We start from the raw sequence: 18564 nt of genomic DNA, 5'->3' as shown, positions 1-18564 counted from the left end.
ACGCTGTATGTTCTTTGACCAGCCACAAAAGATGGACTCTTTGAGAGAAGACGGGGCTAGGTTTATACTTCATAAAGAGAAACCAAAGACCCATTGGCACCAGGGGGACTAGGCCGTAAATCATCTATGCCCACACGTGTGATCTGGATCTCTTTGAATTTTATATATTAAATAAATCCTCCATAGTGACAAACTTATCTTGCATTGATGTCACTCACTAAATTATCGGTTTCATTGTTTTGGAGACTTAGGGCTTCTGTGGGTTCAAGGATACAATCCAACCATAAAGCCCCTTCAAAATCGTCAGCTAAAAGTGTATCACTTGCTGCACAAACATAATGAGTTTTCCTAGTTTTCTGCCCTTCGTCAGACTCTGAAAGAGAACTGAGAAGAAACGGCTACTAAACTGTTCTTCAAAGTTTCCAAGATAGCACCCCTAAGAAGGCGCTTACCTAGGCAGGGTTCTCTGGCTTTTGGGGGTGGGCTGATGCTTGATGATGTAGAAATTCTCTTAGAAACGTCATTTCCAGTAGACCTTTTTCATCACCATCCTACAGCTTCCTCACTGTTCATACAGGCGACTGTGACCTCCCAGCATGCTCAGTAACAAATAAGGAGTGCCTAAACTCCTGCCCCATGTTTGCTACTTGGAGGAAGCAACTAGAGTCCCCAGTGGGAAGCCCATACAGAACGTAATAAAACACTAAACTCAACTAATAGAAAGGATCAAGACCCCATAGGGAAGGCGTCATCTCACTAAATACATTACATGGGCGTTTAATTTTCCGGCCTCTACTCAGCTGATCAATGAGCTAACTGATACATTATGGCGGCCATTGAGCTGAAAAACGAAAAATAGCTTTATAATATGGTATGCATGGAAATGACCTTGTTAAAACTTTCTTATTTCAGTCTTGCGTCTGAATGTATTTCTCAGACTTAGCAGTGCTGACCTTGTGTGACTAACACTTGTAGAATAATACCATTATGATTGCATGACTAAGATCATGTAACCATCAGATAAAAGGAAAAAATCCCTCAACGACCATCAACAGCAAACGCAGGACATCATTTCCCGGAGTCAGACACAAGGGACTGTTACATCTGCCTTTAAATTTTCAACAGGTCACCCTGGTAATCAGGTGGAGCTGGGGTGAGACACAGACAGAGGTTATCCTGATTTGGAAAAAATAGTATAAAACTACTCCAAACATTTTAGTCAGAATACATAACAGTACAAATACACAGCCACCATCAGATATGGAGCATTGCTAACACTGCTAAAATATACTGGAGAGTAAAATCTTGCTTGTTCCAGAGAGCACATACGTAATAAAACGCTTACACCGAGTCCCATTATACAGCATACCCCATTACAGATGGTTCCGCACACAGCTCATTACCCTCACAGTTTGAAGTCTGTGTGTTATGCAGACCAGGGTCATTAACTGAAGCCCGGACATGAACACATTTGGGACAATTAGGTCTTATGTTTTTTTCCTGTCAGCTTTGTGGATCACTTATTGAAATAAATGTTAGGGTCATTTACTCATAATCATCATCACTGTCCAATCAACTTTTTTTTTTTTTAATCATAGTCGCTGCTGCCATGCCGCCAATATCTGACATTTACACTCATCGGTTAAAAGCACAACTGAAAGGATCATTTGTTCTTTACAGCACAGCAAGAGTTTTCAACGATCATTGCAAACTCATTTGACAAAGTTTGAGCTAAAACATCTAACTCCCTAGTAGACAGAAACCACTTTAATACAGCTTTATTCTTCAACCAGACAAAAACATCAATTTGCACTCATCATTATCACCAAGTGGGAATATGAATGTAGAAAGTGGCAAGAGGAACAAGCGTTGTATAAATTGTGTTGATCGTTCAACAGCATGTGAAAAAACTCCAACGTAAGTATGTTCTATCCTATTCTAATTGAAAAAAATATATAAATACATAAAAGCACAATCTTCTAAAAGAAGCAATGGCTTCATGCCGCATGTGGAGGTTTGGAAACATTAAGATTTGCATCCTGGGAAGAGAAGAGGCTACCATTAAGGGTTAAATTCCCATCTTATGACTTATTATACATTTGTTATGGAGAATAGAAGAGAAATACATACAAGAGCAAAATATTGTCATATATGAATCATTATCTTACCTGGAGGACATCTGACATAGGGATCGAATAGAAAGGGCTGGCATGTAGTTTAAGGCAGAATTATAGCACAGTAAGAGAAATGCCAACACTTCAAACCTAGGGAAAAAAGGGAAGAACATCGTCATAATTGAAACGCGATAAATGATTAGCACGCAGGGCAGACAGGATATAGAAGAGATTGTCCACGCATGACTGAATACACAACCTGCATGAGACGGCTTTTCTTCTCCATTACAATATGGCTTTCAGTAAGAGGACCTTACATACAGATATGTCCACATACATCTATCCTCCATGCGCTACAAGTTGCGCCACACAACACGGGAGCTCCGTGTACCTCGGTAGCGCCGAGCGTCTTTCATTCGACTTTATACTCGTATGTGCCTTATTCACGCAGTGATGCAAGTAGCTAGCACAAGCGGCTTCTGCTGATAAAAATGATATGCAGCATGCCTATGTTCTCTGTGCGTCTGCGGGTGTATCTGCATGCGAAACGCTACGTTACAGTGTCAGCTGCTACTGAGTCACGCCACGGCATGGCATGAATAGAGGGGCAGTTTAACGTGCAAGGAGGCTAGATGTATGTGGACACATCTGTAATATTATCCAGTAATTTAGCCCAACTGCCCAGATCTGTTGGCAAAAAGTGGCCACACACAGGAAGGTCAAATGCTCAGAGAATTAGCACACAGTATTGTTCTTTGGCAAGATAGTATCAATTTCCAAAGCTTGAGCCAGAGAAATAAAAATAGATTTTGATTTTAGAGAATGATCATTGGTTGGCCTCCGAGGGTCATGTGTTTTTCCCGGAGTAACCCAAATTTTACCCAGTTAGAATCTTTAAACTTCTCAGACACCGACTACACAGACTTCTCTACCTCTTCAAGAAAACTGTATAGTGGAGGCCATCTCACTACAGCTACAGTGGCAGCCTGTATTAGGGAACAAATGAATTACCTGGAGGCTGTCATAACAACCAGTGTCCAAAGTACTCCAATTGATGTACATGGCTGGATGCTGATAGCACAGTAACCAAAAGGAGTCCACTACGCAAGTAATAACACTTATTAGGCTATCGACCAATTAATTGTGTTGGGGGCTGGCACTTCCAATACAAACAAGTGCGCACAGGGAACCGAGGCCAACAACAAGTAATCAAAATGGGGATGGTACCAGAGTTTTAAAATTTGGATATGTATAGGATATTGATCCCAGCCGTTATCAGCATGTGTTCTGTGTTACAGAATTGTTTTTAAAGCAGTACTGTACCTATATTGCAGAGAACTTCCTCATGACCAATATGCATTATAAAATGTATATTGTCTGTTAAATATACAGTGGCCAGAGGGGGGCTGAGTTGGCTTTGAATAAAGGGATATAAATGAAAAAGCAATCATCCACATCTTCTTAGCCATATTTCTGCTGTGTCACTTACAACAGGAGTCAGTCGCCACTGTACTTATATAAGAGATGATATCTATATAAATGCTTGACTGTAATCTGTCCAGTCTCAGTTATGCGCAGTGAGAGCAGGGGGAGAGGTGCACACACCCAACAGCTCCCACCACAGATCACCCGGAGAGGGGGACCTCCGCCAGGGAGGGGATGAGACAGGGGCAAATTGAGGCGATTTTACGTATGTATGCATGCATACACACACATACATACAGTTTACTATGATGGAGCAGTAAATATTTCTTTATTCATATTTCATATAGAAATGCAGGTTGGGGTTAATAGTACAATGATAGACAGGAGATGAATTACTTTTGTTGTCTGAAGGGTTTTGCTACCAAAATGATTGCGGATGGATGCAGATTAAAATTGCCTTTGATAGCTGCTCTTCTCCAATGTGCTGACACAGACATGGAATTGTGCTCAGCTGAGATGAAAAGCACCATCACAATTTAAATAGACCGTTTGCTTCTCCATGCAGACAAAGCATATTACACAGAAGATAATCTGTGAATGCATCAGAAATATTACATGCTTAAAAAACAAACGAGGTACTTGGGGAAAATAAAATCGGCAGGGATAGATGAATACCCAGAACCAGCTAGCAAGTGTGGGTTACAAAATGCAAAATGACTACTGGAGCCCAAGTGTCGGAAGCCACTTCTATTTGCGGATCCTGTTGACTGTAGATTAACTGGTTTCTGAATCCTACATTTTCCCAACCCCTGTAAATAGGTCACTATCTAAAATATAATCATAAATAATATTTGCTGGAGAGTTTTGGTGAAGAACAAAAATTATACGTGCAAGACAACACCGTATTTACTAGGTTAAAATAAGCACAGAGAAAATAAGCTCTTCCTTCAAATTTGGCAAAAATAGAAATTTTGTGGTTTTTAATAAATACCTTTAGTATTGTACACTTTTTTATTACATTATATTCAAACATATATCTAACATGTACATACATTATATTAAGCATTATAATGTCCTATACACACACAAGGTTTCTATAAAAAAATAAATTATTAATATTATAATAATAAATAATCTGAGAATCACTGCCAAATCATTTAAGAATTGAATAGGCTCCAAATTACAGAACACCCCCAGATTAATGGCATATAGTAATGGAATTATATGCCTGTCCTATGCAGCATAGTTGGCGTGTATTCTAAAGTAATGAAACCTATTTGATTCTAAAGAGCCATCCCATTAAACAATGCTCTCCTTGGTCAGGACACATACAATGTATATAAAACTGCACATTTACCTGTTTTGGGCGGTTAACATCTCTCTCTGAGGATGAGGACCACTGTACACGACCCTGGTGAGGCCATGTTGTGATAGAGCTCCATCAGTAAGTGCCAGTGACCCTATACTAGAAGGCTAAAAGACAAAATATTGGTGTTACAAGACACCCCATGCCAAACAATTCCCAACAGGGTCATGTGAGTACCTTCACCAATAAAAAGCAGAACTGGTTTATACTGGTTAACTCTCATGATCTAAACTCTCATCCAGAGGTTTTCCCATTTTGAAGATAAAACTCGACCAATGTGAGAGGTTACGGCTAAACTCACATTTTCTATTCTCTCACCCTATTACATTTGGCCCCAGGTGTTAATTAACAAGTTGAAAAAGATTGAAAACACGGCTTTCAACTTGTATCAAAATATATTTAACGCAGATAAATTGAGCCTTTTAGTGTAACATTAAACACAAATAGCAAAAATTATATTTCAGAAGAGACACCCGCATTTACCACTTTTATTTACTTTTTAGACAGAATGTGCCTTAAATACCATGAACCTGATAAATTTGCCCAACTATTTACTAATCTGCTGCAATTTAATCCAAATGAAAAAAGATCAATCTTTAAGGGCTATTACATAATAATTTTGAGTTTAGTAAGCCTACTTGAAAGGCTAACTTTATTAATTTTTAGCTAAAAATGACTAGTGAATAATAATTCTCCTGTCTAAACAAAACCTTTTAACAGTAATCTAGTCTCATATAGATAATTACCTCAGCAGTTATGATCAAATTCCAGGTACTTTTATTGGAGAGGAGCAGTCAAGAAAATAAAAAAAACGAAAATAAAAAAAACGCAAGACAGCCAAACGTACTGAGATTATTAAATGAATGATTAGGATCATTGCTTAAGGGCACAGGACACACGCCTCTAGTCCTTCATCTCAAAATAAAGAGATTATGAATGACTACATACAGAAACGCCCGCACATACGGCAGGTTAGGTTTTGGAACACCGCCGTAGAGTGAAAATGCAGAAGACAATGGAAAATTGCTGTCTGTCAATAAATGAGGGGGCATGCATTAAGGACTAGTGTATTTCCTCTGTCTTACCACTAGAGGACATTGCAATTCTGTAAAGCGACCCACTGCTTTCATCCAGCCCCCCCCCCCCCCCCCAAAATAAAATAAAAAATCAAATTCCCACAGCGCGCATTAAAAAGAGCATATTAGCGAGTGTCCCCCAGTATGTCAAGGTGGAATTTGCAAACAGTCACCGTCAGGAGACCGACAGAAGTAAAAAACACACAAATGTGATTTCCCTAGATAAGAGGGGATGCGGTGAATATCCCTACGATTGGGATGCCAACTGCCAAAATTCCGATCACCGAGAGAACACCGGCGCTGGAATCCCAGTGTCGGAATTCCGGCAGCCAGCATCTCGATCGTAATAAGACCGGGGCAAGGTAAGTATCAGCCGATAAGAGTGCACAGTATATCAACAATGGGAAATAACAAACTCTGCAAGTAATGCCCGTGGACAATCCTTCAAGCACCACCCACCAGGGGTTTCTATGATTGAGCGCTTCCTTCTGACCCCACTTACATGGGATGGCATTATCTGGCAAACATTACGTTCAGTTGGCAGAATCACTGAGCAGAAAATTACTTAATTGTCTATATGCAAATTACACCTTGAAATCAGCAAGCACGTAAAGCTCAAACAGCGGTTTCCTACCTCATGGAATACAGATGGCTTTGATAAGGATGGAATTGTAAATGACAAAACTCTGCTGTGTCCCTGTTCATCCACAATTTCCTGAGTAGAAGAAAAAATGGTATTACTTCATTTTTAGTACAACATAAGCCATCGACTTTCAGCACAAAGTGATATCTTAACTCTGTTGTGTCCGCTGGCATTAAGTGGATGCCAAAATTAAAATAATTTTTTTATATAAATTTATGAAGCGGTCCTATTTATGGTAAGAAGTCTGTTTCATTGCTTTGCTATAACAATTAAATCTAGCTTTCATATCATTCCCTCATGTGGCTGGGCTTAAACAAGCTGGCATTAAAAGTTACTGGTGAGAACACAAACTGAAGCTAGCCGTACACCGATCTGGCCAATGAACGACAGTTCTGAAAGATCATTGTTCAACGCGTGAAAGTGGCATTATTGTTGTATTTGATCAAACATGTTTAAATGTCCCGACCGTCATTCTGGAGATAACATGCAGTGAACTTCACATCTTACCCATTAATTGTGCAGTGTATGGAGGCACGGCTATCATCGTTGCATTGCACATTTGATCGGATTGTGTACTTTACTGTCTATTATGTGACCAGCCAAAGGCTAGGATGGATCAGAGTGAGATTTTTACAAGAAATAAAACAAATTTTAAAAGCTTTTTTTTTTTTTTTTTGCGCAGTGTTACAAGTCAACTATGTGATAAATTATTTGGGCGGAATTCAATTGTTTTAGCGCGCCCGATCACCCGTCTAAAGTGATAGGAGATCGCGGGGCACTATTCAATTGATGCCAATTATTGCGCTGATTGCGTCCATAGAGGTCGGGTTTAGCCATGTGGGAAAGCTACACCCGACCAAAGTGCTGGGCAAAGTGGCGTTTGGGCACCCAGTGGTGTTTTTTGCACTTAAGCTCGCCACCCTGGGGGAGAGAGCTGAAATGCCAGCGCCGGCAGCTGATCGTGCCCGACAGGAGCAACAACTGAATAGCTCCGCCGGGCACAAACAATTGAATTCCGCCCTAGTTTAAAAATACTACCTAAATTGGCGGCTTTAAAACAGCGTATTTTCCCATCAGTACACAGACGGCGATTTTACATAGCACAAAGTTTAATAATGTAGTTTGTGTTCTGCACCAAAAAAAAAAAAAAAAAAAAAGATTAAAACCAAACAAAAATATACATTTAAAAACCGGAGTTATGTTTATGAAACATGGATAAGCAATCTCGTACATTTCATGGCCCTGTAAAATTCCAAAGGGCCACATGTTACTCTTAGGAGTGTATTTACTAAAGTGCAGGTTTTTAGAAGTGGAGATGTTGCCTATAGCAACCAATCAAATTCTACTGATTCATCTAGCACCTTCTAGAAGACAATAGCTAGAATTTGATTTGTTGATTAGTAAATATACCCCTTAGTCTCAGTAGTAAGTTACATTAATACATTGTCAATGGAAGAGACACTTATCTGTAATACGGCATTAGCAGGCTTTTTAAGTCAGCGTTACAAGCTATAACAAACAAATATGGCAACAGCAGAAAGGAGATGGGTCTGCAAGAACAGACATTGGAGCTCACTTGTCAGCGCGTTTTATCATACGCAATGAGTTTTAAAACTTGTTGCGTATAACGGCCAATCAGCTCCTAACTATCATCTGTTTGAAAAATGACAGTTGGGAGCTGATTGAGCACCATTTGCCATACGCAATGAGTTTTAAAACTCACTGCATATGATAAAACTTGTTGATAAATGGGTCCCTCAGAAAGAAGTCTGTTGCCACCATTGTTGAAAGGGTTTGTTCCCCGTCTACTGTTAATGTGCTTTGCAGCCACTTACCCCTGACAACTAACTGTAAGACGAATGGTTTCTTATGGACTCTTTGCCACCCTTGTGCTCTTCTATTATTATGCAGTGACCAATGTCTCAAGCGTGATGAGTGTGAACAGTATAACAGTACAGACAGGCTATGGAATAAGTCTCCTTTGCATTCAGTATAGCCAAAAACAAAAGCACTTACGGGCAAAAATCACAGGAAGAGAGATTCTGAAAGGGGCTTCTACTTGAAAAATAAACAAAACACATTAGCAAATTCTCTTCTTTACCCTATACATTGATGAGTGGTTCCAACCAGAAGCAGGGTCCCAGCACTCATATAAAGCCAGGACTGTTGCCGGTCTCCACCGCAGCAACGGCTCTAAATGAAGGCTGGCTGCTGACTGGGAGAGGAACGGCATCATCATCCCGATACCACCAATCATACAATAATATGGGAGTGTACTGAATAGGAAGGTGTAGATGAAGAACAGTGCAGCTTCTTTTAGTTTTAACACTTTATTATAGTCACATGTTTACAGTTCTAGCAATTCTGACATGATGAGGATCATCCTCTGAAGGCCTCACAGGTTGCACAAGGAACAGAGTCCACTGTAGTGTGTAATGATTGCTAGTTTGCTATCCTCACACTTCAGAACCTCCCTCCAATTGTTAAGGCTTTATGGTGTTGTAGATAAAGGACAAACCCCACACAGTTACTTCTATCAATAAACATTACACAACAACACACCTACAGTAGCTAAGACATCTTTTCATGGTGATTAAAGATGATACGATGAGCATATTATGTAGCACTGCTATAGAGAATATATTTACTCATTCCTATTAGTCCCTGTTCCATTGGAACCTGTTGTCTGCATCAGTGTTTTGCAAATCCAGTCCCCAGGGAACCTAGAGTGCATGTTTTTCAGATCTCAACACAAGTGACATAATTAGTATCCCGTATGGGTCTTATAAACTGTGTCAGTCGGTAATTAACCAGCCTATGCTTCATCAAGGTATGGAGAATATGCAATGCTAGCGTTCCCGGAGGACTGGAGTAGGGAAACACTGGTGGTCTAAATTCTCTCTCTCTACCAAACACACACACACTATATTTTTATTTTCTTGGCAACCAATTAACCTAGAAGTAGGCTTTTTGGACTGAGATGAATGTGATGGAAAGTAAAGCTAGCCACAGAAGTATTTACCATCTCCAAACTGACTGATTATCTCACACTTGCAGTCATGGGGGTAAAACAACAACCTGCTTTTACGTTCCATCAGGATTTCAAATATTTTAAAAACACAGGATCACATACCCTACAATGGTGGACCAATTCATATAAACCAGATTGACCACACAAATCAACATGTTGCCGGAATTAGGGCAGACATGTTTAAATGCTGTTTTGCTGCCACAATACATCAACTTTGCAACATGTACTAAATACAGTCAGGTGCATAAATATTGGGACATTGACAGCATTTTCGTATTTGGACCTCTATTCACCACCACAATGGCTTTGAAATGAAACAAACAATATGTGCTTTAACTGCAGACTTTCAGATTTAATTTTAGGGTAATTACATCCAAATCAGGTGAACGGTGTAGGAATTACAACGGTTTCTATATGTGTCTCCCACTTTTTAAGGGGCCAAAAGTAATGGGACAAACTAAACAATCCTAAATCTAACTTTCACTTTTTAATACTTTGTTGCAAATCCTTTGCAGGCAATTACAGCCTGAAGTCTGGAACGCATAGACATCACCAGACGCTGGGTTTCATCCCTGGTGATGCTCTGCGAGGCCTCTAATGCAAATGTCTTCAGTTTCTGCTTGTTCTTGGGGCATTTTCCCTTCAGTTTTGTCGTCATCAAGTGAAATGCATGCTCAATCGGATTCAGGTCTGGGGATTGACTTGGCCATTGCATAACATTCCACTTTTTAGCCTTAAAAACCTCTTTGGTTGCTTTTGCAGTATGCTTCGGGTCATTGTCCATCTGCACTGTGAAGAGCCGTCCAATGAGTTCTGAAGCATTTGACTGAATATGAGCATATAATATTGCCCGAAACACTTCAGAATTCATTCTGCTGCTTTTGTCAGCAGTCACATCAATAAATACAAGGGAACCAGTTCCATTGGCAGCCATACATGCCCACGCCATGACACTACCACCACCATGCTTCACTGATGAGGTGGTATGTTTTGGATCATGAGCAGTTCCTTTCCTTCTCCATACTCTTCTCTTCCCATCACTCTGGTATAAGTTGATCTTTGTCATATCTGTCCATAGGATGTTGTTCCAGAACTGTAATGGCTTTTTTAGATGTTGTTTGGCAAACTCTAATCTGGTCTTCCTGTTTTTGTGGCTCACCAATGGTTTACATCTTGTGGTGAACCCTCTATATTCACTCTTGTGAAGTCTTCTCTTGCTTGTTGACTTTGACACATATACACCTACCTCCTGGAGAGTGTTCTTGATTTGGCCAACTGTTGTGAAGGGGTTTTTGTTAACCAGGGAAATGATTCTTCTGTCATCCACCACAGTTGTTTTCAGTGGTCTTCCGGGTCTTTTGGTGTTGCTGAGCTCTCCGGTGCGTTTTCTTTTTAAGAATGTTCCAAACAGTTGATTTGGCAACATCTAATGTTTTTGCTCTCTCTCTGATGGGTTTGTTTTGATTTTTCAGCCTAATGATGGCTTGCTTCACTGATAGTGACAGCTCTTTGGATCTCATATTGAGAGTCGACAGCAACTGATTCCAAATGCAAATGTCACACCTAGAATCAACTCCAGACCTTTTACCTGCTTAACTGATGATGAAATTACGAGGGAATAGCCCACACCTGTCTATGAAATAGCTTTTGAGTTGATAGTCCCATTACTTTTGGCACCTTAAAAAGTGGGAGGCACATATAGAAACCGTTGTAATTCCTAAACCGTTCACCTTATTTGGATGTAATTACCCTCAAATTAAATCTGAAATTCTGCAGTTAAAGCACATCTTGTTTGTTTCAGTTCAAAGCCATTGTGGTGGTGAATAGAGGCCAAAATATGAAAATTCTGTCAATGTCCCAATATTTATGCACCTGACTGTATATAAACAAGCTGAGAAACTCCAGCCCCTTGGGTTCTTTCTGTAATCCAATCAGTACATCAATGTAAATCTGGATTTATGGTTAGATTGGGAATCCATTATCTTTAACAGTTTCAAAAACAAATGTAGGGAGGGACACATTTTAGAACGTGAAGCGCTTTAGAAAAAAAACCACAAAAAAACACTGTTGCAATGTCAAAGATAGACACAGGGTCATCGTGAAGATAATTGAGGGAACTGCCCCTAGATTTAACGGAGATCAAATTTTCCATTCATCCAAAACAAGAATACACACAGAGCTGACAACCAGAATACATTGTGCTGCCCTGCAGGGAATCCCAATCATTAATCGCAACGTATACTTATAGCAGATGACTCCTATACCTCTCCCACAAGAAACTGCTCCAAGCACGATCCAACAATGGGATTCATAATTATTGTTCATTATAGCTACAAACCACATACTAAACTAGAATGGCTCATTCTGCAGGTACATTTAACTCAGATTTCCATTAATGGCAATGCAGCTCAACAAATACAATAAACACAGACTAAATCAAAAGCATACTGCAATGTACTGTACTTGCTTTTACTTTCTAAAAATAAACCTTAAACTCTGATTAGTTGCTTTACTTTGCGGCACGTTTATACACTTAGGCCTGATTCATAGATGGAGGCTAATGCGATCACAGCTGCAATTTCGTGCACAATGCAGCTGCAATAATATGGTAATGGTTCCAATGATCACCAGAGCAGAAAAATGTCTTACTTAATGCATATGATGTCGCTTACCTGCATAAATATGTGTAACATTGACGCACATCTAGTTGCCATCTTTCCCTTGCGGAAGGTCTGACCAGCCGCAGACTCGGCAGCTCTCCTGGCTCTCAGAGAGTTCTCATGATGCATAGGAGATCACAAAGGCTAAGTTATGCACGTTCATATATTTATTTCTATGGCACCACAAGTGTCCGCAGTGCCTCACAAACCAATAAGTGACCGTGACTTACAGTACAATACAAGGCAGGACAAGGATAATATGCATTGCAACATTAGCGACCTTAACACCCATATAAACAGCAGAGCATAAGCAACCAGGTAAGGAGTAGATGAAAGTAAAGAACAAGAGGGTTGAGGGCCCAGTTTGTAAGAGCTTACTTTCTTAAGAGGGGCAAACATACAGACGTGAGACAGTTGGGGTAGGCAGGGTGAAAGGAGCATGTAGCAGCAAGTTAAAATGAGAGCTGGAAGGCTTTGATGAAGTAGTGGGTCTTGAGAGCACGTTTTACGGAATGTAGAGAGGTCTGATGGGGAGCAGCACGGCCAAAATCTTGGAGGCGGGAGTGGAGGAAGTAAGTAGTTGGCATGAGAGGCGGCGTGCATTTGTTGAACGAAGAGGGCGGACAGGAGAGTGAAGGGAGATGAAGTCAGGGTTGTAAATGGGAGAGGAATGGGTGAGGGCTTTGTAAGCAAGTGTAAGAACCTTGGAGTTCTGAAAGGGAAGGGGAGCCAGTGGAGGGCTTGTAGGAGAGGGGAGGCAGATGTAGAGCGTTTGAAGAGGAAGATCAGCCGAACAGCAGGACTGAGGACAGATTGGAGTGGAGAGCGGTGTGAGCCTGGGAGGTCACATAGGAGGAGGTTACAGTAGTCCAACCTGTAGATGACCAGTGAGTGTATGAGGGTTTTAGTAGCATCCATGGTGAGAAAGGGTCTGATCTTTGAAATATTTTTGAGATGGAAACAACAGGACTACAATAGGAGCTGGATATGTGGTTTGAAAGAGAGGGATGAGGGCCATGACTTCCTCTCCAGATACAGGGGAGGATGGATGTCAGAGTTGGTAAAATACATGTGAAGGAGTGATCCGGGAAAGGATGGGGTGGAGTGCTGGAGGACTGGTGGCATATGATGTCCTGACGTAAGGAATATATTTTTGATGTAAAGTAGGTAGCAAAGTCAAGGGAAGAAAGCGAGGCGGGGTGGCGAGGAGGGGGTGGGCAGAGTAGGGCGTTGAAGGTGGCGAAGAGACGCTGGGGGTTTGAGGACTGGGAGGAGATGGGGTTGAAATATGACTACTTAGAGAGCAAAAGGGCAGCACTGTAGGATGAGCGCATAAATTTGAAATGGAGAAACGTCTATCAAACGTACTGGCAAGCTGAGTTAGTCTGACCATCCCCTCCCCTCCCATCACCACCCCCAAACTCTGATGCTGGCCACACACATAGCGATATTTTACCCGATCTGGCTGATTCCGACACATTGGAATGACAGATCGTGTAAAATATGGCCAAATTGAGAGTAAATCGTGAGTCCCCACTCACATTCATGATGCGATGCGCGTCCCCGCTGGTCGCACATCGCATCTTCAGATCTGCCGTGCAGTAGGGCAGATCTGACAATCTAGGACACGATGCACTGTGAAAGTCTGGATGCAGGAGAGATCGTTTGAAGATTGGACACCAAATCGTGTGCAGAGCTGCCAGGGAGAGTTTCAAGGAAAATCTTACACATCGGCTCATCGTGTGCAGATCGCTATATCTGAGGCCAGCTTGACTGTCACTCCCTTTGCAAGTGGATCCTCTATGCATCCGTAATCGCAATGCGATCGCTGTTCAGGCGCAGTGTGACTTATACACATGCACACTGGTAGACAATCGCTCAATCTGCGTACATTATCACCATAATTGTGTTCATCTCTGAATCAGGCCCTTGCAACAAAGTTATTGGATATGACGCAGAGATAGCAGGAGCAATGCACAAACCTGTTTTGAAAATAAAGCAAACAGTTATGTGCGCTAGGAAGCATTAATATGATAAGGCTCACATTCATTTATTCTATCCAGTTTCTTTTACAACAACGTGATAGAATAGTTTTTGGTACAAGTTGTTCCAGTCTCTTATACCAGATTGATCATAATACTGCTCTAGTTCATCATGTTTGAGGGTTAATGTTGTTGTTTTTTTTTTCCCAGCCATTGAATTGCAAATCTACTACTGTGCTTTGTGGATCATTGGACCGTATTATCTGTCAAGCAACTTTAGCTTGTCAGACATTGGATGGACTAACATTTCCATCTAGTATTCTCATGTACAAAGAGGAATTCATGATGAACTTAAATTACATCCAGGTTCTATAGCTGCAAAACAAACCCAAATCGTTACCCCTTTATTATGGTTATTTACGGTTTGAACAACTTTCTCGGGGTAACATGTAGGGGTATATTTACTAAAGTGCGGGTTTTTAGAAGTGGAGGTGTTGCCCATAGCAACTAATAAGATTCTAGCTATTATCTTCTAGATGGTGCTAGATAAATGTTAAGTAGAATCTGATTGGTTGCCATGAGCAACATCTACACTTCTAAAAACCTGCACTTTAGTAAATATACCGCCATAGTGTTTGGTTTTCTTGAAATGTGGCAATGCTCATTAAGACCGAACTCCTCCTCTTCGGACTGGTCAGTCTAGAGGCGATTGTTCTAGAAGTCTTGTACTGCAAAGGGTCGGTTTTTTTTTTGTTTTTTTTTAGATAAAAGGGATTTGACCTGACTACCCTTCCATAAGAGTCATACTTGTTTAGCGGTTTTCTGATGGCCAAGTCATAAGCTTTAACATTTACATGCTGATAGAAGCCAGTAGGTACCTGGATATAGCTTTTGGGTTATTGCAAGTTGTAAGAGAACCAAATGGTTTGATCTTTGTGTGAATTTGTGGGACAACCACTCCTGGGAGGTATCATCCATGTTTTCTGTTTGTAAATGTAGAACAAGAGACTTCAAATTTCTAACCCTTTTCTCCATGGAATGTTACCACCAATTTGAACATTCAAACCGGCAAAGTTTCCGCTTTTATATAATGGAAATATCCCTTCCTGATGACATTTTAAAGGGCATTTCATTAGCTTTCCCTGGACCAAATTGTCTTGTTTATCAATATGTAGGCAGTTAGCGTGTATTTACTTTTCCACATGTACTGTGCGTTCATACGTGTAATTGAGGGATGCAATTGTTTGCCTTGTGTCAGATGCTACCAATTGCCTCACCATAGTAATTGAAGGGGGATAGATGTAAATATATATTCTATTTACGCACACTCAGTGGCCTGTTTGTTAGGTACACCTTTCTGGTACTGGACAGGACCAACTTTTGATTCAAGAATAGCCAGTATTCTTTGTGGCTAAGATTCAACTGGGTCGAACATTGCTTAGTCGCTGACATGATATAGTATTCCCGCTAGACCACAGGCAGGGCGCCGAGGGTGCATGCATGGGAAGTCTGTGCGAGCGCTCGCAAAACAGGGGCGTGGCCAACCATGGAGGGGGTGTGTCACTGTGACATGCACCCAATTCATCACACTTGTAGGCGCATGCCCAGCACTTAGAGATGCTGGGCTTCCCCCAAACTCTCCCCTCATGGTGAATAGATGCCGTGCACATGTGGACGGCATCTATTAACATAGCAGAGATACAGATACAGCAACTTTTCCCACCCACGGGACACTGCGGTGGGGAAAGGCAGAGGGCAGGCTGTTTTAGCGGGCGCTGTTAAAAAGGACAGGGCATGATCATGGAACCATCTTCAGAAGATGTGTGCTTTGTGACAAATAGCCAACAACACACAGCTAGCATGTGGTATTATAAGAAACATTTCCCACGCCATTGCACCACCTGCTTTAGACATTGACACAAGACATGATTAATCCATGGATTCATATACTGAGCATCCCATCTTCTGCAGAACTTGAGATTCATCATACCACATGACATTTTCCCAATATTCAATTATCCAGCTTCCTATTCGTAGCTGACTGGAGTGGAACCCAGTGTGTTATTCTGTTAATGTAGCACATCAAGGTTCAACATGCTGTGTGCTCAGATATACTTCTGCATACCACGGATGTAACACATAAATTATTTGATATAAGGTCACCTTCCTGTCAGCTTGAAGCACACTGCCCATTCTCCTGTGATCGCTCTAATAACAAGACATTTCCGCCCACAGAACTGCTCACCCGGGGTTAGATGTACTAAGCTCTGGAAAGTGATAAATTGGAGAGTGATAAACTACCAACCAATCAGCTCCTATAATTTTTCAAAAACAGCCTGTAACATGACACGTAGGAGCTGAGTGGCTGGTAGTTTATCACTGTCCAATTTATCACTTTCCAGAGCTTAATATATCTCCCCAGGATGTTTTTTGTTTTGTGCATCATTCTCTGTAAATGTGGGTGAAAACCCAAGGAGATCGGTAGTTTCTGACACACTCAAACCACCCTGTCTGGCACCAACAATCATAACACAGTTAAAGTAATTTAGATCACCTTTCTTCCTCATTCTGTGTTTGGTATGAACAACAACTGAACCTCTTGACCATGTCTGCATGCTGTAACGCATTGAGTTGCTGTTCTAAATAATGCTAAATTGCTTGCTCTATACTTGCTATATTAATATAATATAGTGGCTGCTCAAATCAACTTAATGGTATTTCACATGGGAGGGGTTTACTCTGGACTAGAAAAAAAATGTTCCCCCAGCACACTGCAAAAGATCAGCAATAAGATTTCAATACTACATGATAATAGAAATCCAGAGATCTTTGTTGCATATTTTTGCAAAGATATGTTTAAGCCATCCGGTTCTGAGAGGCATGGTTGGGACCAGCATTTAGAGGGTGTGCTGGTTCCTGCAGTGCTATTTAGATGATTCTGGGGTACCTCCACGTGAGTTGGCTCTCAACTTAGATATATTAATGTATGTGCCGTATCACGTCATAATAGAATCCAATTATATCAGGATTTTTGTTACTTACCGATAAATCCCTTTCTCAGATTCCACAGGGTACACTGGAGTCTCAGTACAGTGGGTATAAAGGTGGGTTAACCGGGAGCTGGCACTTTAATACATTTGTATGGTAGATAGCTCCTCCCCCTCTATACCCTCCAACAGGTCAGTCTAAAAAAAACTGTGCCCGAGGAGAGGTGGAAAATAAGGAGAAAGGAGAAGAGAAACTACAACATTCATAAAACCTTTTCTGGTTTGTTCATGTAAGAAAACACAACATTCCAAGCAGACCATGGAGACAAACAACTGTTCGCACATGGAAAACAACAACTTACGCAGGTGGAACAGCGCCGGGCAGGCGTCCAGTGTCCCCTGTAGAATCGGAGAAAGGGATTTATCGGTAAGTAACCAAAATCCTGATTTCTCCTTCATCCACTAGGGGACACTGGAGTCTCAGTACAGTGGGGACGTCCCAGAGCTCCCATCCCAGACATGAGAGTGCTGAGAATCCTGCAAAACAGCACGGCCATACTGCGAAGCAGAGGCCGCAAAAGTGTCAAAACGGTAAAACTTAACAAAAGTATGCCTGCCTGACCAGGTGGCCACTCGACAAAGATTAGTCAAAGACACACCACGGGCAGCCCACCGAGCGTGTTGAATGCGCCGTAATAGAAACCGGCGGCTGTTTAGATGGGGCCAGATAAGCCTGTCTGATTTTCAGACAAATCCAACGAGAAATAGTTTGTTTTGAGGCCGGCCAACCTGGCCTCACCATATCAAAACAGACAAAAAGCACGTCCGTCTTCCGGATAGATGCTGTCCTCTCAACATAGATCCGAAGAGCTCTAACAACATCTAAGGATTTGGAGCCCTGAGAATCTTCCTCTAACCCTGGAACCACAATTGGCTGGTTTATGTGAAACGCAGACACCACCTTAGGAAGAAAGGACATCTGCGTACGAAGCTCAGCCGTGTCCTCATGGAAAACGAGGTAAGGCGGGCGACAGGATAGAGCCCCAAGCTCCGACACACATCTAGCTGAGGCGAGCGCCAAAAGAAGAACCACCTTCCAAGTTAAAAACTTAATCTCCACCGTCTGTAGCGGCTCAAACAAAGCAGACTGGAGAAAAGAAGTGACCAAGTCTAAATCCCATGGGGCCGTAGGAGGCACAAATGGTTTTGTAGTCTGATTACTCCCTGTAGGAAGGTCTGGACATCCGGCAATAATGCAAGTTTTCTCTGAAATAAAACGG

General features: G+C 41.4%; 1 protein-coding gene across 2 annotated transcripts in view; it reads right to left on the bottom strand.

Annotated features, from left to right (window-relative positions):
- Nucleotides 1–18564, bottom strand: part of HYCC1 (hyccin PI4KA lipid kinase complex subunit 1) — a 123476-nt gene that overhangs the window by 44525 nt on the left and 60387 nt on the right. For both annotated transcript variants that reach the window (XM_088457851.1, XM_088457852.1), the window contains exons 5-7: nucleotides 6616–6696; nucleotides 4897–5012; nucleotides 2169–2264 (exon numbers count right to left, since the gene is read on the bottom strand). In XM_088457851.1, the coding sequence (XP_088313977.1) occupies nucleotides 2169–2264; nucleotides 4897–5012; nucleotides 6616–6696 (293 nt within the window). The remainder of the gene's footprint in view (nucleotides 1–2168; nucleotides 2265–4896; nucleotides 5013–6615; nucleotides 6697–18564) is intronic.

The sequence above is a fragment of the Taudactylus pleione genome, unplaced genomic scaffold, assembly GCF_031769625.1.
Source record: "Taudactylus pleione unplaced genomic scaffold, aTauple2 ptg000788l, whole genome shotgun sequence".
NCBI lineage: Eukaryota > Metazoa > Chordata > Amphibia > Anura > Myobatrachidae > Taudactylus > Taudactylus pleione.
The sequence above is the reverse complement of the archived record's forward strand: the minus strand, read 5'-3'. Positions and strand labels throughout refer to the sequence as shown.